The sequence below is a fragment of the Puma concolor genome, chromosome C2 (assembly GCF_028749965.1).
Source record: "Puma concolor isolate L17-30 chromosome C2, mPumCon1.1.hap2, whole genome shotgun sequence".
NCBI lineage: Eukaryota > Metazoa > Chordata > Mammalia > Carnivora > Felidae > Puma > Puma concolor.
Window position 1 is genome coordinate 89412199 of NC_141675.1, and position 24189 is coordinate 89436387.

The 24189-nt window shown below is 46.3% G+C and overlaps 1 protein-coding gene across 1 annotated transcript in view; it reads left to right on the forward strand.

Moving 5' to 3' along the window:
• Positions 1-24189, forward strand: part of ITGB5 (integrin subunit beta 5) — a 121798-nt gene that overhangs the window by 2002 nt on the left and 95607 nt on the right. Inside the window, exons 2-3 of the mRNA XM_086675211.1 lie at positions 9427-9512; positions 19598-19802. Of these exons, the coding sequence (XP_086531337.1) occupies positions 9427-9512; positions 19598-19802 (291 nt within the window). The remainder of the gene's footprint in view (positions 1-9426; positions 9513-19597; positions 19803-24189) is intronic.

A 24189-nucleotide genomic window follows, 5' to 3' on the forward strand; every position in this document is an offset into this window, starting at 1 on the left:
AAGCAGGCTCTGCACTGTCAGTGCGAACCGATGCGGGGCTCAGACCCACAAACTGTGAGTCATGACCTGAGTCAAAGTCAGACGCTTAACTGACTGAGCCACCTAGGCGCCCCTGTTTTGTTCATAATGTTCTGTGAAATCCCAAAGTTTGGCAACTGCTAAAGGAGATGATTTCTAAATTGCCTTACAGCTTGACCTTCTGCGATTCTAATAAAAACTCAAATGTTTCCATTTGTGAAGAATTCTTGTAATATATTGCTTTCCATTTGCGTTGTGATTTCCGTTGTTCACAGTTCATATGCATCTTCACAGTGATGTCCATTTTCCGAATGGGCCCAAAGGGGCAAAGTGACTTGCCCACTCTTCCTTGTCCACTGATGGATCTCAAAAGCTTTTTGGTCTAGTGCCCTTTGTCCTACATGATGCAGTTTAGGTTGGGAGAAAAGCATTGAGTCTTGGTGGTTTATTTCCAACTCCTTCTGAATTCCCTTTTCTTCTGCTGCCTGCTAGAGCTCAGCCAGCTTGCTGTGGGCCAGCAGGGCCATGATGGAGCGAGCTCATCACTGGCCTCCAGACCGGTCACCTCCCTCTTAGCCCCGGAGCCTCTCAAGGTTAGAAGAGACTGACACATATTTGTGTGATTTCTCCTAGTGCCCCAGGGTTGCTGAGCCGGCTTCACACAGACTTTGAAACAGTTTTTCTTTTCCTTCCCTTTTCTTCTTTTTTTCTTGAGGCCCCACAGGTACTTTTCCCAGAGCTTGTTTCAGAAAAACCTTCATTGCCCAGTGAAAGAAAGAGGTGACCCACGGGGCCATGCCTGCTTGGGTGTCCCTAGACCAGTGGCCAAGTTGCACGTCTGTTGCTTTCACTACTTCCATCCCTGTGCTTAATCCAGCAGGAAGCAGACTTTTAATTGAAGAGGACTCATTTCTTTTTTTTTTTTTAATGTTTATTTATTATTTTTGAGACAGAGACAGGGCATGAATGGGAGAGGGTCAGAGAGAGGGAGACACAGAATCTGAAATAGGCTCCAGGCTCTGAGCTGTCAGCACAGAGCCCGACGCGGGGCTCGAACTCATGGACCGCAAGATCATGACCTGAGCCGAAGTCGGACGCTTAACCGACTGAGCCACCCAGGCACCCTGAAGAGGACTCATTTCAAACAAGTTTCTGGCAGGTTGACCAGCCCTCTCCTATTCAGAGTTATCTCCTGCTCTCCTTATCCCATGGCCAAGAGCCTCTAGACAGGACTTGAGGACATGGTCTTCCCACAAAACCAGAGAAGGGCTGCTCTGGGGTGAGGCCTTTGCTCCCTGAGAGGGAAGGGGAGGAGTGTGGTATTGATCCTACTGCAGGACTGGAGTCATGTTTACTATCATAGTTTATTAAAAAAAAAAAAAAAAAAAATCATATGTTCCTTTAGTGAATGCCCTGCCAGTTAGAATGCTCTGAATCCTAGGAGAGCCCTGTACTCTATTTAGTGGGCTCCTGGTGACAGTGCTCTCCCCTCCACCACATGTTTCATGGCCTGTGAGGGGGCTGCTGGAGTTCGGCCTTGGGTTTGTAGCTCTCTTCAGGTAACCAGGCCTGGGTCTAGCAATAACGGGGCAGTGAAATGCAAACAGTGGGCTTGGTCTGGAGACTGCTGTTTACCCTGGGTATTTACATTTTAGCTCCATCATCCTTGAGTCGGGGGGAGGGGGGCTTTTTATAAAGGGGATTGAGGCAGAAGAGGGCAGGGTCTAATTAGCTCTAATTAGTATTCTCCTCCTGCTTGTTCTCCGTGCTTATTTAGCTACTGAGGCAACGGAGAATTAAAATACCTAAATACTTGGCAAAAGGCTTTTTGTGCCTGCCTACCCTGGTAACTAGTTTCTCTTCTTGAGCCGGCTCATGGAAATACTCTGAAAAGTTTTCACGATATCAGTAATGTGGAACAATTACTGCCTAAATAATAGTGTCCTTTTCATGTGGCAGTGTGCAGCTGGGTTCGTGGGGGGGGGGGGTGGGGGCGGACATCTCTTTTCACAGGTATTTTCTGTTGGCTGGGGGTGAAGCTTCAAAAAGCCCACTGCTATAGTTTGTTTGCTTTCTTTCCACTTGGAATGGGATTAATGGCCTTTATAAATGTAAAGGAACACGTTATTTATAGGCCCCATTTGTTTGTGAGGCTTCTTCTTGCTTCTGTTGAATGCAGGGTTTGATTCCTGGGCCACCTGGTGAAAAGTTTGCTCATAGACAGGCCTTGACACATCCCCTGTGGTGGATGCTGGAGGGGCAGGTAGTGTGGCCTACCCTCCTTACTGGATTCCCTCCCTCACTCACCCTCCTCCCCTAACACCACCAGAGTTTCTGAGATGCTTGCTCGTCTCGTATAGCTGGGGCCTGCTCCTGCTCTTGTCCCCTTTACCTATCCTCAGCTCTCACTCAGAGTGATTCTGTTAACACTCAAGTCAGATCATGCACTCTGCTTAAAACCCTCCAGTGGCTTCCAGAAGTCCTGACAGTGGCCTGCCAGGCCTCTCTGGGAACTCTGACTTCCCCGACTTTATTTTTCTCATCACTCCCGCTGGCGCACTTGGCTCTCCCTTTTCTTCCAGCACGCCACCTATGCTGCACGGCGGGCTCCTCTCTGGGCCTGGAGTACTGTCTCCCCAGATGTCCGTAGGGCATGCTGCCTCCACCCTGCAGCCCTTTCTTGGCGGTCTCCTGCTCAGCAAGTTGTCCCTGGCCACTCGCAACTAAACCTCCTGCCTCACATCCCTCCCGTCTCTTTTCTTTCCTTAATTTTTCTCCTCAGCCCTCATCGTCATCTCGTGTACTTACTGGTCTTGTTCACTGTCAGTGCCCTCTTCCCCAGTGAGGATTCTCCCCCAACCAGAAGCACTGTGAGGGCAGAGGGTTCTGTCGATTTTGTTTATCACTGTGGCCTCTGCCTAGGATATTGCCTGGGTCATATTTATTGAATGGATGGATGAGCTTGAGTCTTGGCAAGATTTTTTGAGCTGGAATATATGATAGAGGCCGTGTATTGCACCCCCTGAATTGTTTGCATGAGAATGCTGAGGCCTGGAAAGAGTAAGTGGCTTGCCCAAGGTCATGTAGCCAGTAAGTGGCTGAACAAGTACTTGGATCTTTTGTGTCCAGGATAGCCTCTTCCCATAATTCCAGCCCAATGTCCCCTCCTCTGTGAAGCCTACTCTGCCCCCTTCGGGTAGGTGGAATTGGCCTGTCCTTCCCTTGCTCCCACAGCACATTCTGTTACACTAGGGGCCGGGTGTCCCCCTCACATACTGCGTGGCAAATTAACCAGGCCTTATTTACCTTTAGGTTCCTAATACAGCCACAATGGATCCCCCCCTCCCATCCCCACTCCACTACCCCATGGTTTCAGTGGTCTTTAAAAAACCCCTCAATTTTCTAAAAACATAAATCAGTTTTAGATATACAGGAAAATTGAGAAGATAGTACAGAGAGTTCCTATATACCCCACACCCAGTTTGCCTATTATTAGCATCTTACCTTAGTACCGTATGTTTTTTACAATTAGTCAGCCACATTGATACATTATTATTAACTACAGTTCACACTTTATTTTTGTAATAATTTTTTTAACGTTTATTTATTATTGAGAGATAGACACAGAGCATGAGCAGGGGAGGGGCAGAGAGAGGGGGAGACACAGAATCTGAGGCAGGCTCCAGGGGCTGAGCTGTCGGCACAGAGCCCGAGGCAGGGCTCGAACTCATAAACTGAGAGATCATGACCGGAGCCAAAGTCAGACGCTTAACCGACTGAGCCACCCAGGCGCCCCAGTTCATACTTTATTTTATTTAATTTTTTTTTTTAAATAAGCCCCAGGCCCACTTAAAAAAAAAAAAAAAAAACAACAACAAAAACAAAAAAACTTGAACTCACAACCCTGAGGTTGTGAGTCACATACTCTACTCATGGAGCTAGCCAGGTACCGCTGAGGTTCATACTTTAGTCTGATTTCTTTAGTTTTTACCCAATGCCCCTTTTCTGTTCTAGGATCCCATTCAGAATGCCACATAAATTGAGTTGCCTTGTCTCAGTCTCCTTTGGACTGTGACAGTTTCTCAGTCTTGTCTTGTTTTTGATGACCTTGACAGTTTAAAAAAATTTTTTTTAATGTTTGTTCATTTTTTTAGAGACAGAGACAGAGCACGAGTCGGGGAGGGATAGAGAGAGAGGAAAAGACAGAATCTAAAGCAGGCTCCAGGCTCTGAGCTGTCAGCACAGAGCCCGATGCGGGGCTCAAACTCACATGTGGTGAGATCATGACTTGAGCTGAGGTCGGACACTCAGCCACTGAGCCACCCAGGCATCCTGATGACTTTGACAGTTTTGAGGAGATATTTTGTAGATTGTCTGATGTTTTTCCTCATGATTAGGCTGGAGTTATGGTTTTTGGAGAAGGCCATAGAGGTAATCAATTGCCTTTTTAAAAATTATTATTTGAATAGGTAGTATAGTCACATGATTTTTTTTTATAGTATAACAATTGTACAGTGAGAAATCTGTTTTCCATTCTCAGTGCCCATCAGTCTAGCATCTTGCCCTGACCCCTTCCCTCACACATTACCCCTGTTAGGTTTCTTATGTATCCAGGGTGTTTTCTACATGTATGTTACAGATATCCCTCCCCTGGGGCACTTGGTTGACTGAGTAGGTTAAGCCTCCGGCTCTTGATTTTGACTCAGGTCATGATCTTGTGGTTTGTGAGTTCAAGCCCTACATCAGGCTCTGCCCTGACAGTGCTGCTTGGGATTCTCTGTCTCGCTCTCTTGCTGCACCTCCCTTGCTCTCTCACTCTCTCTCTCTCTCTCAAAATGGATACATAAACTTAAAAAAATTAAAAAGCAAATATTCCTCCCCTATGTTTGTTGAAAGCACTATACACACTGTTGTATGTCTTGCCTTTTATTTGCAACTTAGTATATCGAGGTAAGGTTCGTATCAGTATATAGGGAGCATGCACATTCTTTTTTAAAACTGCATATTATATGCAAATATATGAATTTGTTTTAAAAATACAAGTCATATCTGTCAAGCGGGGTGTTCTGCAGATGTGTGATGTTCAGAAAGGTAGTCTAAGATGGGAACTGGCCTTCCTGAGGCATATATTTACAGTTCATGGTAACATCTTTGGACCAATGACTAGTTGCTAGATTTTGTACCAGAAACATTTCATTTATTGTGTGAGAAGTATGGGGGGCGTGGTTCAGGATATGAGGAGAGGCACTCCATCATTGCCACTATTTAAAAAAGAAAACAACAATAATGAAATGTCTTTATTTTCTGTTGTCTTGACAACAGTGACTAAAATGTAATTTAGGATCATGAGAAACCCCGCTTCTCGCTTGAATCATGAAGATGACACGCACACGAACCATTCTGAATGTTACGATCTGTTACTGTTAATGTGCTTTCTAGGGTGAGAACACACCCTACATACTCACGATGCTTTTCCCACTCTCCCGGCTGAATAGTGTCATGTCCCCTCTCTCCCTGCCAGTATAGGGTTATTCTGGCTCGGTACTCATTTCTGTTAACCCACTGAATGTTTTGGATCAGGAAATTCCACCTGCTGGATGTGTGCTGTAGCCGGTGTTGTCTGACCTTGGACATGTGGGGTGGACAGAGATGGGGAGAGACTGCATGGAGGGAGGCTGGCAGGAAGCCACTGCAGGAATCTAGACTCAGTGCAGAGGGCCTGGCTTGGGCATTGTGGGGCCAGAGAGGGCAGGCAGGAAGGGCTGGATTAAAAGCAACATTTCATGCATCTTGAAGGAATGATCGACCGGACGTGGTAGCTGCCTGGATATGATTGATGAAAGAGAGGGGTGAGTCAATGAGTTTCGGAAGGAGAGCGTATTTTTAGATTATGGTTTGCACTAAACCCCGGCTTCGGGGGTGTTAAGGGCTGCAGGCAGTTGCAGTTGGACTGGAAATAGTCACAGTGCAAACCAAGAAAAGATGTGGCCATCGTCTGGGCCACTAGTGCCTATTTCCATGACCTAGACACGACACTCTGACATTTGGGAACTCTAGCTGTTTAGCTTTTTATTCATTGCTTCCGTCCTTTCAAAATGCTGTTGGTGCCGAGTGACTCATCCAGCCAAATCCAAACTCTGAAATATTAATAGGTGGAGAGAGGAGAAATGCCAAGGGAAGAGCTCTGGTGCTGTGGTGGGTGTCAGCACACAACCTATGCTTTTGGTTCCTGGAGTGCCTGTCTGGTCCCTGTTACCCGGTACACTGAGCTCCCGGGGAGCAAGGCTCATTCATCTCTGTATTTCTAGCATCCCCTAGTGCAGAGCTTGGCATTTAGTACATGCTTCGTGCAGGCTTTCTTGAATTTGAATTTGTCCCAGGAGCCTAATTTTAGAGGAATCATTTCAAGTGCAGCACAACTACTTTACTGTTGCTTGTCAATATGTAATAATAGAATCAATTAGGAAATCAGGACAACACGTATTTTACAGTTGTTCAGTATGTTTTCATAGCAGATGTCTGTCCCATCCTTTGAGCCTCTTCAGTATTACCTCCAAGCTCTTGTAGGCTGACAAAACAGAAGACTGTCTGTCTGGGTCCGCACTGAGGAGCCTTATCGCCTTGAGCTCAAGACCCTCCACCCAAGTTCCTAAAGCTCAGTGATGAATGAGGCCCTGGTATTTAGAAAGTGGTCTTTGTGAATTTCTGTGCATCTAAGCAGAGACACGAATAAGACAGCTGACCTCAAATTCCTTTCTGATTGAGAGCCTGTTATAGATCTCCTCAAGGAGATCCCAGAGCTCACTGGTCACACTGCCCTGAGCCTGGGCTGGGTCAGGGATTGCCAGGCAGGTCCCCGATTTGGGCACTTGCTAACCAGCACCCCTTCTGACCTCTTTCTGGCAGACGGGGCTCCTTGTTTCAAGTCACTGACTCCTGTTTTCTCATGTTTTCATCTCTAAAATGAGCTGACTTGGCCAGCTCATTTTAAAACAGTTCTAGCTCTGAGGGTCTGCAACTCCCATGATTTTATGGAAATGATTTTGGGTGTCAAAGGAGATGGTGTGCCACAAGGACCTGAATTTTTTTGTTAATTTTTTAACATTTATTTCTTTTTGAGAGAGGGGGAGGGGCAGAGATAGGGACACAGAGGATCCCAAGCAGGCCTCGTGCTCTGACAGAGCCATATGAACCATGAACCCACGAACCATGAGATCATGACCTGAGCCGAAATCAAGAGTCACCTCTTAACCGGCTGAGCCACCCCAGGTGCCTGAAGGGCCTGAATTTGTACTTGATAAGGAGAGCAGGGGGAAAGTCACTTTCATTCTGGATTTGATCCCTCCACCCCCATTTGAGTTTCTGACACGTAAGGAGATTTGACCACAAAGTGGAACTAGCATTTTGAAACTCTTCCTGCCTACATATTTTTTTAAGCCTATTTAAAAGTCATCAAGTGAGTGGATTCGCTTTAAAATGAGAAAGGAACTTGTCAGTGCAAGCAGGAGGCAGGCAGGCCCGAATTCCCAGTGGGCTGGATTCAAAGACCTTCTTGGTTAGTGTTTGGACCTGGGAAGGGCTCTTCTGCTGAAGTGAGGTTATGCATGCTATCCCAGCTTGTTTCTCCAGCGAAATGTGTTCTGAGTCCAGGGCTTGCACCCAGGAGGTCCTGTTGCAGGTCTGGCAGTGAGATTGGAGTCCCCCAGCTCTGTGGGTGTGGCAGGGGCTCAGCAAGGCGGCTGGTGGTGCCCAGGAGCCCAGAGTGCAGCATCGAGCTGGGGGAAAGCATCTGACTTTACTCTCTCTGGGCCTCCAAAGCCCTTCCTCCTTTCTTCCCAGCATCTCTGGTCCTGCTAGGGTCTCCTCCCTTCCACCCCGGTGGCCATTCTAATCCCACATGGTATTTGTTCCCTTTAGTGTCCCTCGTGGTGACTAAGTGCAGCTCCCTGTGTCGATTTCTGTTGTTTTACTGCTAGTGGCAAAGGAGAAGCAGGGAGTTAAAACTAGCAAATTGGGGAAATGCTAGGGTTTCAAGAGGTCTTACAATAGTTGTTTTTATGGTATTTCATGGAGTTCCCTATATTTTCCCCCTCCACTCTCCCTTTTAATCTTTTCCGGCTGTTTTTCCCCTTACAGTTTGGACCCTTCTTTCTAGGGCTGGTGGCCCTGGGTTTCTCTTTTTTCCATCAGTTCAGTGGACATTCTCTCTTCTTGGAATTCAGGGCAATGACCAGAAGAGACTAGTGGGTCCTTAGTGCTATGAGGGCTGAACAGAGAGCCATGTTCATTCAGAGAAATACCAACATCCTCTCCTCTCGGTCAAAAGAACTGCGTCCTTGATGTTTCTGAGAAGAAGGAAAAGAAAAGAATGATAAGTTTCAAGGTTCGCAAGGTTGAAGAAGGGTGGGTGCAGGTGTGGGGTAGGGAGTTGAGTGGGCAGCGAATTTAACTTCACCACTGCAGTTTAGCACCCCCCTCAGGAGACCCCTCCCCAGATTAATGGGAGAGAAGGGACTGGTCTTGGTTTGAAATAAGTAAGCTTTACGATGATAAAGAAATCTCCTTCTAATCTTAGTTTCTGATTTTTTTTTTTTTTTTAATCAGGATGGGTTTTGAATTTGGTCAAATGCCTTTTTATTACCCAGTGAGGTGATGCTATGGTTTTTCTTATTTGACCTACTAGTAGGTATACTGAATTAATGGATTTTATCTTAACCCATTAATTAATTAATTTCAGAGAGAGAGTAAGAGTGAGTGGGGGAAGGGCAGAGAAAGAGAGGGAGAGAGAGAATCCTAAGCAGGCTCCCCACTGCCAGCGCAGAGCCGGATGTAAGGCTCGAACTCGTGAATCATGACATCATGACCTGAGCTGAAACCAAGAGTCAGATGCTTAACTGACTGAGCCACCCAGGTGCCCCTCTTTTTTCTTTTTAATAAGGATTTTATTTTTAAGTCCTCTCTCTGGTCAACGTGAGGCTCGAACTTACAGCCCTGAGATCAAGAGTTAGAAGCGCTTCCCACCGAGCCAGCCAGGCGCCCCTCTTCTTTTTTCTTTCCTTTTATCGTACAATTTCTTTTTGTCATTTTGGGTGGACTGAGTGTAATGAGCCCTTCGGTGAGGGAGGCCCTCCTGTGTGATGGGGCTGGAAATCCACGGGGATCCAGCAGAAGTAATGGGAGTTGCTCACGCTAGTGGGCACGCTCGGTGAGCGCTTCAAAAACTGTCACAGCGTTCAGGGCATGGCCAATGAGCCTTAACCTGCGATTAGCACTGGGGCCTGACCCTTCAGCCTTACCCAGGCTCCCAGTTAAAAAAGGAAGTGACCCCTCCCCCTACCCCATACAAAAGCCTCGTCAATCAGGTTTATGGCCTGGAACTAATTGGTGCATCTTTATCTTTCTTTGAAGGTCTTAACATATGCACTAGTGGAAGTGCCACCTCGTGTGAAGAATGTCTGTTAATCCACCCGAAATGTGCCTGGTGCTTCAAAGAGGTATGTGGCCGGGGTGGGGGTGGGGAAGGGGAAGAAGGGGCAGGCTACCCCACGGCTCGCAAGTTGACTGTGCAGAAAATTCTGCAGACTGCGTCTTCTTCTTTTTTTCTAGGGCATTTATAACATGGGTCTTCAGGTCGTGTTGAGTGTTTTCACCCTATTTTAGGAAAACAGGGCCTTCCTTCCCCTTGTGGGGAAGCCAGTTATGACCCTCGTATGGTTTTCTGCTCTTTGGTAAGAGATGTGAGCATGTGAAGTGAGTTGTTGTGTGACAGTTCAGAACCTACAGGGGTGGGTGGCATGTTGTTGGAGGCCAGTCATCTTCATGGGGCTCGTCTGAGGATGAGTATTATGAGTCAGCCTTTATGGAATAGTTAAAAATAATGGTTGCTGTTTCTTCCCACCCTGTAAGAAGGGTTATAAGTTCAGAAAGATGTTAGGCATACTGCTTTCACAAAGCGATGCAAATACCAGAGCTTGGTGCGCTCATCAGCAAATGATCAATTTCTAAAATTCCTCTCTTGAAGGACATTTCTGGATCACTTGTCAAAACTATTGTCAGAAGCACAGGGCACGAACCCTCTTTGCACAAGCACCCTGTTAAGGTTATTTTTTGAAGAAGCTAAGACTTGCTATCTCGCACTGGCTAAGTGTCTGCAATTCAGTGCGTGGGGCCTGTCAGGAGGACAAGAGAGGGCTCCTGGGAGGCCATGCTTCTTCACCACGATGCAGCCTCAGAGCCTAGGGATTGGTTTCCTCTTCGATGGCTACAGATGGCCGTGTGGGGAGCCCCGCTAGATACTGCACACCTTTTACATGGCATCTCCAGCCCTCACAACAGCTCTGTCAAATAGGTGGGAATAACAACCATTTTATTGATGGAAATTGAAGGCTCAGAGAGGTGAAGTGACTTTTTCAAGACTACGCATTGTGCCAAAGCTGAGTTTCAGTCTGCCTTCTTGGACTTCTGAGTCCAAGCTCTTTCCTCGAGGCCACTCGGCCTCTCAAGTGTGACCTCTCGAATTTTTTTTTAGTAGAGAGTAAGATTACTAAATAAGTGATTCCAATCCCAATAAATTTATCACAAGAAATCTTCTCAATGTATGAACCTTCATTGTGTTTGTGCTTAATTGTGGTGTGTTTATTATGAAATTTCTTTAAAACCTTTCACTGGTACCCTATGACTTGCATGACAAATCCAAGTTCCTTGGCCCCCACCTGCCTCCCCACCATCATCACTTGCCTGCCCCCAGCACTTTGGTCAGAGGGAACTACCCAAAGATCCCTAGAGAGCCCTGCCTGATGAATACCTTCATGGTTTTTCCTGTGCGTGCTCCTGTGCTTCCCCCCTTTTCCTGACCAACATTTGTCTTCCCCCGTTTTCAAGAATCAGTTCAAGACTCATCTCCTCTATGAAGACTTTCATGGTTTTCCCAGACACATCTGTCCACCTATCCATTCCTCAGTCCATCCACGCCATTTGGCAAGGAAATGTTATCTCTCTCTTCCCGAATGTTGGGGCAGGGGTTTTATCTATTTTCTGCATTGCTGGATCCCCAGTACCCAGAGCGTTAACCTGGCACACAGTAGTTGCTCAATAAATACTGGCTGAAGGCTTTCACTGGATTGCTATTGATTATCTGCACGTGCAGGCCATGACCACCTCTTTGTCTCCCCATATTCTGTACTTCATTGGTAGCACTTATAACCTTTTATTGTTATTAATTTGTTTTCAGGCCGGTTACTGACTAAATCATCTTCTTGAAAATCTAAACTATGTCTTACTCATCTTGGCCTCTCCAGATTCAGCCAAGAATCTGGCAGAAATTCATATTGGATAAAAGAGGTGGGCTTAAACAACATGTCGTTAGAAAACCAAAGTTTAAATCTCAGTTTTGCCGTATTTCCTCCCAGTTTCTTGATATGTAAAACGAAGGTGACAGCTCCCACCCTCCGGCGTAACTGGGATTGTAGAATGAGATCAGGCCGTGAGAGGGTTTGTGAATGGGACTGCTAATTAACAGAATGAGTATTATCCAGCAAACTGCTTCTGTTGTCGGTGACATTTTCTAGTAAATACAGGCAGTGGGGTCTGGAAGCCAGGGTCAGTGGTCTACTTTGGTTTTCTTCCTTTTCTTGTGCTAGTACCTCCGCGAGTCTGATGTCCTAATATTGATAGTGAATGACATTATCTCAAGGAACATGTCACTGTCCCAGGCCACACTTGGGTTCCCTCTCTAGCCCATCTGGTTCCCTGTGCTTCGGCGGAGCCTCAGTCTTGGTTGAAGAACTCCTCATTTTCTTGGGGCGAAGTGCCCCTGGGGCCTGAGTGTATTTCAGGGAGCTGAGTTTGGAGAGTTCAGGAATAGTTTTTGATCAGTCTCTGCCCTTTAGCAAGACAGAGTAAGTGTGGCCGAGTGCCTTCTTAACCATATATCCTGGGACGTCATCAGAGAGGTAATGCGTGGCCAAGAGTGTATGATGTGTATGTACATTGAGGGCTGGTGCCTAATGGACAGCCAGGGAGGGCCAGGTCCCTAATCAGTGTGTTTGTGTGGATTCTGATCCACCCACCTGCCTTGTCGTTGCACGCCAGCACAGATTAATCTCAGAACATATTCCATCAAGACTCCCCTGCTCTTGAACTCACCGTGCTTTCTTATTTTACTTGAGGTGGGGTGGGGATCCTCACTCTGCATTTAACATTCCTTGTAACCTAATTGCACTTCTTCTACCCAGTCTGCCCTCCCATTACTGTATTCTCCCACAGGTATCGAGTTTGAGTCTGCCCTTGGTCAGCTCCTGCTCAGCACCTCACTCTGGTTCTCTACAGAGTTCTGCTGCGTTGCCTCTCTCTCTCTCTCTCTCTCTCCTTTTTTAAGATTTTATTTTTAAGTAATCGCTATGCCCAACGTGGGGCTCGAACTCACAACCCCAAGATCAAGAGTCACATGCTTTACTGACTGAGACAGCCAGGTGCCCCCTGAATGGCCTTGTCAACCTGGCTCTTTTGCTCTCTTGTCTTTGCTTGCTTGCTTGCTTGCTTTCTTAATTTTTAAAGTTTATTTATTTATTTTGAGAGAGAGAGGGAGAGAGAGAATCCCAAGCAGGTGCTATCAGCACAGAGCCTGACACAGGGCTCGAACTCACGAACTGTGAGAGCATGACCTGAACTGAAATCAAGAGTGGGATGCTCAACCAACTGATGCCAACCAGACATCCCTCTTGTCTTTGTTTCCTGATGTAGTTTACTGGTGGCTTCAGATTCACCCTCTGGCTTCAAGACCAGAATTGCCAGGCTTTTTTGTACTCTTAGACTAGGAGTGTAGGAGGCTGCCTGTCCTCACCTGTTCCCATTGCACACCTCAGCCCCTGCCCCTAATACTTTGTGATACCTCCATGGCCCCTGCTTCTCAACCAGCATGAACACTTATGGGGCTCTTTGTACTGCACAGGATGAAACACACAACAAACCCCAGCAGCTTATTATCCATTTTGTCTGTCATTTTTTTTTTTTTTAGTGGAAAATTTCCCCTGATCTAAGATTATAAGTTTCACAACCCAGTTAGCTGTGAAGAGGAATTTGCAGGGCATGGCGTGTGTGTGTGTGTGTGTGTGTGTGTGTGTGTGTGTGTGTGTGTGTGTGTGCGCGCGCTTTCGGAGGCCCCGGGCAGCCTGCATTGTTTCTACACACACTTTCTTGCCTATGACCCAGTCACATCACTTTGCCTACGTGCAGTGAGAACTGGGAGACCGGACCTAGCTGTGTGCCCAGGGAGACCCTGTGCATGAGCAGAATGTGCTCGAAGCAGGGAAGCCAGTGTGGCTTGTAGGAGGACGGTGGTTTGGGAGAAGTGGACAGGGCTGAAGCACCCAGGCTCCCTATGAGGATGGAGAGAGCAGAGTTTGTGCGAGTGGAGACAAAGATAGGCTAGGGGATTGCATACAGGACTGGGGAAGTGGGGAGTCTGTTGGGCATGACAGTGAGGCACCTTGTGTCCACGGCAGTGCAGGCTGCTGAGAAGCCAGAAGGAGAAGAACCAGGGAGGCAAGGCCGCTGGCCTGTGGTGTTTGGATAGGAGGAAATGGGGATGGACGTGGAAGAAGACTGGGGAAGCCTGGGCCAGGGTGAGGGGTCTTTGCCGGGGAGGTAGACATGGAGAGGCAGAAATGAAGGGTCAATAGGGCCGGGTGCAGGAAAATGAGGAAGGGGACTTTTTAGAAGCTGGGAAACAAGACAGGCCAAGCGGACCTTCTGGGGAAATTATGGTGGCTGGGGCATAAATGAGACATTGCCTGTATTTTCCTTTGAGCTAGGAGGAAATGAAGAAAAAAAAAATGAGCATTCACTCCAGCTCACAATAAAATATAGATTCTTTGAGAGCATCTCTTTGTGGTCATGAAAGGAATAATCTTGGCCTATTGTGGATGCTTCATAAATATTTGTTCAGTGAATTAAATGAGCCGCCTGAAAGCTGCCGGAGGGATTTCTCCATCCCCGGGGCAGAGGGTACATGTGGGAGGGTGTTGCTCATGCACAGATTTCGGTTTGGATCGCTTACCCTCTCCCCTCACTGCCCCCACATCCACTCGGGCTCTGAGGGGCTGGCCTGGCCCTGCCATATCCCAGGGAAGAGGCCAGCCTCAGATGGTGGTCAGCTCCCCACCTGTGCCCACTTCTCTGCTAGGCTCTCTGCCCATTCACAAGTTTGTTTCTTCCCTTTTCATCCCAGAAATTGGGACTGTCTGCCTCTTTCCTGCCTGGGTTCCTCTTCTCCCAGGGCCTGCAAGTTTCTCAGCTCACCCACCCCTGCTGTTTCAGAGACAAACAAAAATCCACCCTTTCCCCCAAACCACCACCCACATCTTCTTAGAGTTTCAACCTTCAGCCAGAGTAGGCAGGATGGGGTGCAGATAATGTAATGACTGCTATGACACAATCACTAGAACCTGAATGAACCTGATCGCACTCAGGCACAGGCCTTCACTGCAGGGAGAGAGATTTTGGTGAGCCAAACGTTCAGGGAGTTAGGTGTTACAATGTTACAAACAGTGGAGCTCACTGTATCTTCTACACGTAGGTGATGGAGGGAGCCAAAGGGAGCAAGTTAAAACAACTTGCAAAGGCCAATGTGGTAGCAAATTAAAAGGGATCTAAATTTGGAACACTTCCCTTTTCTTTTTTATATCAGGCATAGTGACTAAAAGCCATAAAAGATGTTTCAAGTTCCTGTTCCCATTCTGTTGCTTCTTTTGGAAGTTTGCCTGTAATGCAGTTTCCTTTTATGAGTCCTTGGAGGGTTGATGGATGCGTTTCTGGAGACCACGGACAGATGCTTCCTCCATGAAGTGAAACTTTTAGCATCGAGCATAGAGCATCGGGAGCACCTGCAACAGTTGAGCTGTGCCCAATTAGAAGCCCTTCCTGAAACTAGTTTCCATTTTTCCAAGTTGAGATGAAGTCCCCACTCTCCTTCCGTACCTGTTTTTCTGCATAAGAGAGAATATTTATCCTCCAAGTTTGATAGATGGCAGGAAGATCTCTGCCTTGGGGGCAGCAAGGAAGTATTAAATTCAGAGGGATGGAATCCGGGGACCCAGAGTTAGTTTCTTGCTGCAGAATTCAGCCATGGCCTTGTTTGAGATGGAAGGTAGGTGATACAAAGAGCACTGCGGTCCAGGCAGCTGAGGCCGGATGAACTTGAATTTCTTGGGTGAAGTTTGGCATGAACTTTGGCATGTGGGCCTCTGATTCCTCACACATAGAGAGGAGGGGCTGACACCAGGTGGTGCATCTGAAGGCCATTCCCCTTGGAACTCCCTCTATTCTGACACCTGGAGAGGTTCCAAATATCCGGCCTCTGGGATCTGAAGACTCTTAACACATCAGATAGCAGGATGTCATTCATGTGAGGAAGATTTTTCTCAATCATGAGTCTTTCTTTCCTCCAGGGGTTTATGGTTTGGGGCATCTGCATTCACAGAATTGAAGCCTAAAATGGAGATATTGAGACATTTCCTTTTATTTATAATGCTTGCATATCTGGAAGGTTATAACCACTACAGTGTATGCCCCTGATCTCTGTGGTTTTAGGTCCCTGTGTTTATTTTGTTTTTTAAATTAATTAATTAACTAATTTGATTATTTATTTATTTTGAGAGAGCGCACATGAGCAAGGGAGGGGCAGAGAGAGAGGGAGAGAGAGAATCCCAAGCAGGCTCTGCTCTGCCATTGTGGATACCAATGCAGGGGCTCGATCCCATGAACCGTGAGATCATGACCTGAGCAGAAATCAAGAGTTGGATGCTTAACTGACTGAGCCACCCAGGCGCCCTAGGTCCTTGTCTTCAAATATGCATCTGTTTTCATTCAAAATTAAACTATCTAGAAAGGAGTTCAGGAATAGAGGAGACTCACCTGGGCTTGTGGGGTCGGCACTCCTGTTGGGCCTGCAGCACTCTGTCCTTTGCTTGACCAGCAAGAACCTATGGCTGGAAATTAGTCTTGGCTATTTTCGGAAGACTGTGCCAGATGAACCTTCAACTACTGTGGGAATCCCACCACCGAGGGAGCTGCCTTACTCTTAACGTTTATTTATTTTTGGGACAGAGAGAGACAGAGCATGAACGGGGGAGGGGCAGAGAGAGAGGGAGACACAGAATCAGAAACAGGCTCCAGGCTCTGAGCCATCAGCCCAGAGCCCGACGCGGGGCTCGAACTCACAGACCGTGAGATCGTGACCTGGCTGAAGTCGGACGCCCAACCGACTGCGCCACCCAGGCGCCCCCTGCCTTACTCTTAAAAGGTGCTTCAGACCTGCTAAGCTCAGAAGTGCCTCAGGTGGTGTCCTTGAGGCCTTAGAGCCCTGGGACAATGACAAGGCTCAAATAATAGGTAAAGATGTCTCAAAGGCTGTTGAACACATCAGTGAAACCATTGGGCCTGCCCCAAATAACGAGACACTGAACTTTGTGAAATAGGAGAAGGTTGACAAACTGATGATAGAGGTGGAGGTCACTGAGACTAAGTCTAAATTTGGTGTAGGTGCCGTTGTAGGGTGTCCCTGGCTGTGTGCTGAGAAGGGGGCTCTCTGTAGTGTCCCCTTTCTGACTTGGTTGGCACTACTGAAGTCACCTTGAGAGTTTTGTTTTGTTTTGTTTTTATAGTAAACTCTGTGTCCAATGTGGGGCTTGAACTCACGATCCCTAGATCAAGAGTCACATGCTCCACCAGCTGAGCCAGCCAGCTGCCCCACGAGTTGCGGTTTTAATATGGTCATTGGTAGTTCTCATACTGGCAACCAGGTGACAATACAAAGGTCAGTGGCCCTCCCTTGGCTGCACAGCAAACTTCCGGGAAGCCACGTGCATTGTAGTGAAGGTTTACCACAACCTCGAAGAATATTATTAAGGAGACCTAAGCTGCTACCAGTGAGGGGAATGAAGAGAGCATTGCCCCTAACATCCTAGAGATTAAAGAGGCCTCAGAGCCGCTAGAGTACCGTTGGGAAAGCCAGACACACAGAGAAGGCTGTATTGGCACGGGTGTGGCCATCAGGTCTAGGAAGGATGACCTGGACTCTAATTAAGTCGGCTGATGATCCTAGCAGGTGCATCTTCCCTGGCCAGCAGGTGGCCCTGTACAAGTTCTCCATCAAGGACTGGTAGTTTCTGTCAAAAATCTTTTGAGCAGGATGACTAGGAAGCTTGGGTGAAGTTCACTGCTAATGCTGGTGTCTGGGCTGTAGGGCATGATCTCGATGGCCAAGCTGAAATGAATCGCCAAGGCTATGGATTAGGAATCATGCAACCACCTCCTGCAGGAAGCACGTTGGCTCTGTAACCTGGTCTGTTTTAGAATGCAAGCTGCTCCAGACCAATGGGAGGGATGTCAGGGCTCCCTGTCACTCTGGGGACACCGAAGATGCTTTCATTGCCAACCTGATGGCAGAGTTTTCCCCTGGACAGCTCAAGACGGTGTACCTTGACAATCAGAACTGGGCCAAGCACGACCAGCTCATCAGAATTGGAGGAGCTGGCAGCAAGGCCTAGTATGTCAGCAAGAAGTTCAGAAATTCTCGCCAAGTAGGCTCTGAGCAGGCGAGCCCCCGAGCCCTTCCAGCTCTGGACAGCCAATTAGACCTCCGCTGCAGACAGCTCAGGACTGCAGACCTCTCCCTTCCCCCATCCCTTTGCTTTTGTACTGCTTCATTAGAATGTCTACATCAGAGACGAACTTGGCCATGTGGAACCCAGTTTGGAAAGCCTAGCTTTGAAATCCTGTATAATTTCAAGGATAATTAGTTTTAGCTGGAATCATTATTTTTCTCACCTGTTCCACAAGTGTCTGGAGCCACTTATACTTACAGTACCAGCCCTGAGGTTGACAGGCAAGATCCCAGGGGTTCAATATACCAAAAAAAAAAAAAAAAAAAAAAAAAAAATCAATTATGAAACAAAAACACCAACAAAATCACAGAGGCCCAGAACAACACATCTGGTTTTACTTATATAAAAACACTGCAAATTGTTCTTGACTTCTTGTTCTTGACTATTGAACCTTGTGAAGGCTCTAATAGGCATTGGCTAGTCCTGGGGCATCCTGGACCATGATGTACGGCGAGTCCTCCGAGTGTCTGTGCTTCTCCCAGCAGTCTGGCTCCTAACATAGCAGTCAGGACACTTGAATCATCTGAGGCTTTCTGACAAAATGTTACAGAGGGGAGGGGAAGAGATCAGCATTATAACTCCTCTAGCTATTACAAGGATTATCTAATCGAGTACTGGCATTCAGCCAGCTGGTGGAGGTGATCTTATTTTCTACATCCATCAGTGAAAGGATGTTCAGAGAGAATCTTGGGTTTACTTTGCTGTTGAAAATCCCCTTACTGCAAAATGATGAATACTTATAAGTACCATATTTTATAACAGAGTATATTATTTCGTTTTAAAGTGAGTGGCCTAAACTCCTGATGCCCAGATAAGGTTGGGTCAATCTGATACACAACCTTCTCCTAAATCCAGCTTAAGAAAAGAAAGTGTTGGGGCGCCTGGGTGGCTCAGTCAGTTAAGCGTCTGTCTTCAGCTCAGGTCATGATCTCATGGTTCATGAGCTTGAGCCCTGCGTCGGACTCTGTGTTGACAGCTCAGAGCCTGGAGCCTGCTTCGGATTCTGTGTCCCCTTCTCTTTCTGTCCCTTGCCCGCTCACTCTCTCTCTCTCTCTCAAAAATAAACAAACATTAACAAAAATTAAAAAAAAAAAGAAAAGAAAGTACCTTTCTTGTTTATTATTCAAATAACAGTAAAGATAATATAAAATATAATTTTAGTCACTCTAATGCCTCAACTATCCTTAATTAAAAAAAACTTTAGTTTTGAATCCCAATGCAGATATGATTTTATTTTCTGATTTAGTCTTCATAGTTTTGAATGACTGTGTTTGGAGATCATATGCCATGTTTTTCTTATCATTTGGGGATTTAGGTTTATAAGATCATGCTATTCTAAATAACGCTGCAGTATATATCTTCTTATAGAGTTTCCCCTTCTGATTGATTTCTTGTGATAAATTCCTAGGAGTGGACCGCTGGGTCAAAGGGCACTGTGTTCATTGCCATGTTGTCTAACTGAATGACTGTGCAGAATGTACAGGTCCTGCACAGTAGATGAGTGGACGGCTCAAAAGTTAACTCTTCATTGCCTGAATGACTACTTGTCCACTTATATAGCATCTTTCAAAATTTTTCAGTTGTATAACTGACCAGTTACTTCTCCCCCGCTAATCATGTAGACACATGCATTTTTTCAGGCGAATTTTGACCATTAAAGGAACAGTGAAATGAAACAGTTTCATTATGCGTTTACAGTTTACAAAGTGCGGTCATATCCAGTACTTTAATTAACGCTTGTAATCCTCGGTGAGGCATATTGGGGTCTATGCTATCACTTTTACCACTTTCAGACGATAAAAATGGAGTGCAGAGGGTTTCAGGTCCACGAGATGGTGATGGGTCTGCCAGCTGAGGTGCTCTGGAAAGACAGCCTGACCACCGTGTGCTCTCTCCTCCTCTGTCTCTGCACCTAGGACTTCGGCAGCCTGCGCTCAGTCACCTCCCGGTGTGACTTGGAGGCAAACCTGGTCAAAAACGGCTGCGGAGGCGAGTTTGAGAGCCCAGCCAGCAGCACCCGGGTCCTGCGAAGCCTGCCTCTCAGCAGCAAGGGCTCCAGTCCCACGAGTTCGGATGTCATTCAGATGACGCCCCAGCAGGTTGCCCTGAGCCTGCGGCCCGGTGAGTGCCCTCGGATGGGACGTGTTAATAATGAGAAACCCAGCCCGGGCAGGCTGAGAGCAGAGCTGATAGAGGGAAATGGCAAGGTGTGGCCCAGACCCCAGGAAGCGGAGTCCAAGGCCCCCGTGGACAGATGGGTAGCTTTGATGTTTTTTTAATTGCAGAAAATTTAGCATTTTAGCCATTTTAAAGTATATAGTTCAGTGGCATTAAGTACATTCATGCACCAAGTTGTCTAAGTAGCACCACCATCCGTTTCCAGAACTTCTCATTACCCCAGCCTGAAACTCTGTGCCCATTAAACACGAATTCTCAATTGTACCCTCACTCTCGCCCCTGGAAGCCACCACTGTAGGTGCTCCTCTAGGTGCCCCATATGAGTAGACTCATATGGTAGTTTTCCTTCTGTGTCAGGCTTGTTTTACCCAGAAAATGTCTTCAGGGTTCATCCATGTTGTAGCAGGTGTCAGAATCTGCTTCCTTTTTAAGGCGGGTTGAAACTCCCTCATACATGTATGCTGCATTGTTTGTCTGTTCATCCATCCGTGGACACTCGAGTTGCTTCCACTTTTCAGCTATTATAAATAGCGTTATTGCATTTTATGGGAGGATACTGGCCGGTTTACTCCCTAGTGAATGCAAGTTTCTCAGGAAAGTGCTGCTTCCAGGAAAGAGTATGTTTTCTTGTCAGCAAATTCCATTTGAGTCCATGGCATTCTGAAGGGACAGACTTTCAGAGTAGAGGTGTTTTGTCTTACGACCCTAGAGCCCCTGCAAGCCCTAGAATTGATGGTGATGTGAAGAAACTAACAGATTTTGCATACCTGCTGTGTGCTGAATACCTGGCCGACTCTAAGGTAGCTAATACCATTTTACACATGAAGGGCGACCCACTCAAGGTCTCCCAATTAGAAATGGTCTCTGAGTCAGCTCCAGGTCTTTGTGACTGTAAAACTGCTGTTTTTTTCTAGTTCATCACTTTTGTTATATATTATTCTACATATTAGAATTGTTATGATGTCAAAGAGTAGATATGCATGTGTCTAAATTAGGAAATACCACATTATCAAGAGAAGATAGCTTATTTCCAAATTCCTTTGAGTTTTAGCCTTTTCTTCTATGTCATTGCCTAAAAAACCCTTGGCAATAACTATTTCCAGAGGGTTTATATAGACCTCAGAGTTGCTTGGAGCCAGTGGCAAGAATCATGGATGTGGTTGGCCGTCCCGGGTTCCAGCTCTGGTTCTGTCCCTAGCTCAGAGGGCATGGACAGGTTAGCCCTTCCCTTAGCATCTCAAGGTCTTTGTCACAAATGAGACTTTTTGTGTAGACACACCTAAAAAAATTTTTTTGTGTTTATTTATTTTTGAGGGGGGTGGCACAAGTGGGGCAGGGGCAGAGAGAGAGGGAGATACAGAATCTGAAGCGGGCTCCAGGCTCTGAGCTGTCAGCACAGAGCCCGACGCGGGGCTCGAACCCCCAAACCATGAGATCATGACTTGAACTGCTGTTGGATGCTTAACGGACTGAGCCACCTAGGCGCCCCTAAATACACTTAAAAAATTTTTTTTTATGTTTATTTATTTTTGAGACAGAGAGAGACAGAGCATGAATGGGGGAGGGTCAGAGAGAGAGGGAGACACAGAATCGGAAACAGGCTGCAGGCTCTGAGCACATAGCCCGATGCGGGGCTCGAACTCACGGACTGCAAGATCATGACCTGAGCCGAAGTTGGATGCCCAACCGACTGAGCCACCCAGGTGCCCCCCCAAAAAATTTTTTTTAATGTTTATTTCTGACACAGAGACAGAGCATGAGTGGGGGAGGGGCAGAGAGAGAGAGGGAGACACAGAATCAGAAGCAGGCTCCAGGCTCTGAGCTGTCACAGCATAGAGCCCGACGCGGGGCTTGAACCCACAAACTGTGAGATCATGACCTGAGCCGAAGTCAGTCCCTCAACCGACTGAGCCACCCAGACGCCCCTTAAAAATTTTTTTTTGATGTTTGTTTATTTTTGAAGGAGAGAGAGGCAGAGTGTGAGGGGGGGAGGGGCAGAGAGAGAAGGAGACATAGAATCTGAAGCAGGCTCCAGGCTCCGAGCTGTCAGCACAGAGCCCGACACGGGGCTCGAACCCGTAAACCATGAGATCATGACCTGAGCCGAAGTCGGAGGCTTAACCAACTGAGCCACCCCGCCGCCCCTAAAATTAGCATTATTTTCAAAGAGTAGTGGCCAAAGGTGTCAGTTCTGGAGTCGGTCAGGTCTGGGTTTGAATAGTGACTCTCCGTGTCTCAGAATTGGTTTTAGCCCAGCACTGCCATCATAAGCACTTGGTTATGCTTGCTCTTGTTGCTGACATCCTATGGTTAAGAATTGTTTTGTTCTGCCTCGTGAATGGTCTTGGAAATACGAAACAAAATAAGGGTGTATGTGGCCCTGCTACTTAGAGAGGCACACACTACCAGATCACAGGAATTAGTGTGGGGATTAGTTGAGGTTGCTATTTTTATGAGTCCACTGTAAGTGACACTTAGGCTTTTTGTTTGGTGAGATACCATGCTGAGAGAGAGAAGGAAGGGAGCTCTGGCAGAGCTGTGTGCCAGCGTAGAGAAGAGTCAGCTGAGCCATTATGTAGGTAGCTATTTGGTGATGTGCTCTGGGTTAAAATAACTCATCTCCTTATGTGAAGACAGGCTCAGGGTCATGGGCTGTGACCCAGAAGGAGATGTAGGAATTGTGGTAGACTATTAAGATATTAGAACATTGTGTAGGGTAAAGTGGCTGGCCATTAATGTGAATGATGTGTCTTCTTTTTTATTTAATTATAGTATAACAGTAACTTAAAGGAAATTCTTGAAGAATCTACTTTAATTAATATTATTTTTCATTTTTACTAGATCCTGTCTCTATTCTTGTGTTCATATTTTTCATATACTTATAATGTATTTATAATCATGTACTGTCTTCAGTAATTAACAAAGAACAAAATTCATACCTCCAAACCAGTTTATAGTTTCAGGGTTACCAACAAGGGAGGTTTTTAACTTATATTTTTGCAACTTGTCATTTAGAATTGCTCTCAGAGCCCATGGTTTTCTAAGAAGTATTTTCCTTCAAGGTGGCAAATCCTTATTCTTCAGGGTAGATTTAGTTTAGGAAGGAGTTGGAAGTCACACAAAGCCAGAGATGTTATAGTTTTAATTCTCCTTCTTAAAATCAGAGTTAAGGTATGACTGTGAGGCAGAGAAACTGTTGTTTGACTTGACTTACCGACTGGCTTTTCAACAGCTCTCAAAGAGGAGTTAAAGAAGTGATTTGAGTGAAGGTAGCCTCCTTGGGCAAAGTTTTCTTGGCAGTATATTTATGCACAGCACTGATTTATGCACAAAGCACAATGTATGCTCAGTTAAAGAAGAAAGAAGTCAGTCTTATTCTAATATGCTTGTTGTTAGAATTCCAAGTCATCACATATTTAAGAAATGCATTATTTTGCCTACTGAACTGTCTCAGAAATGAACACAAAAAGGGTGTATGGGGCCCTGCTGGATTGCCAGGGATTAGTGCTGGGGTTAGTTGAGGTTACTGATGTTAGCAGTCTGGGTAGAGTCTCATCTCATGCTAAGCATTGTGATACAGTTTCTGGTGTTGGAAATAAAATGGAAAGCATGATCCTTTTTCTATTTTGGTGTTTATTTTTATTTTTTAATTTTTTTAAACTTTATTTTTTTATTTAAAAAATTGTTTTTACATTTATTTATTTTTGAGAGAAAGAGAGAGACAGACAGCACAAGTGGGAGAGGGGCAGAGAGAGAAGGAGACACAGAATTTGAAGCAGGCTCCAGGCCCTGAGCTGTCATTACAGAGCTCGATGCAGGCTCGAAGTCACAAACTGCAAGATTATGATCTGAGCCGAAGTCGGACACTTAAATGACTGAGCCACCCAGGGGCCTCAAACTTTATTTATTTTGAGAGAGACACAGAAAGCAAGCAAGGGAGGGACAGAGACAGACAGAATACCAAACAGGCTCCATGCACTGTCAGCACAGAGCCCACCGTGGGGCTCGAACCCACGAACCATGAGATCATGACCCAAGCCGAAACCAAGAGTTGGACGCTCAACTGACTGAGCCATCCAGGTGCCCCGATCCTTTTTTCAAGACAAAATCATTTTGTGGGTGCTGTGGATGGGCTCTGATTGTGTATGTGGTGATGGAGAGCCCATTTCTGGGAGGTCAAGGTGATGGAGGGACTGGCTGCCCAGTTAAGGTATACCCAAACTGTGAGGATGTTTGTCTATAGAGATGAACACTTGGAGGAGATCTGATGAAAATATGAATTCCTAAAGGTCTAGAACCTTGTAAATATATTTATGAAATGTAGAAACAC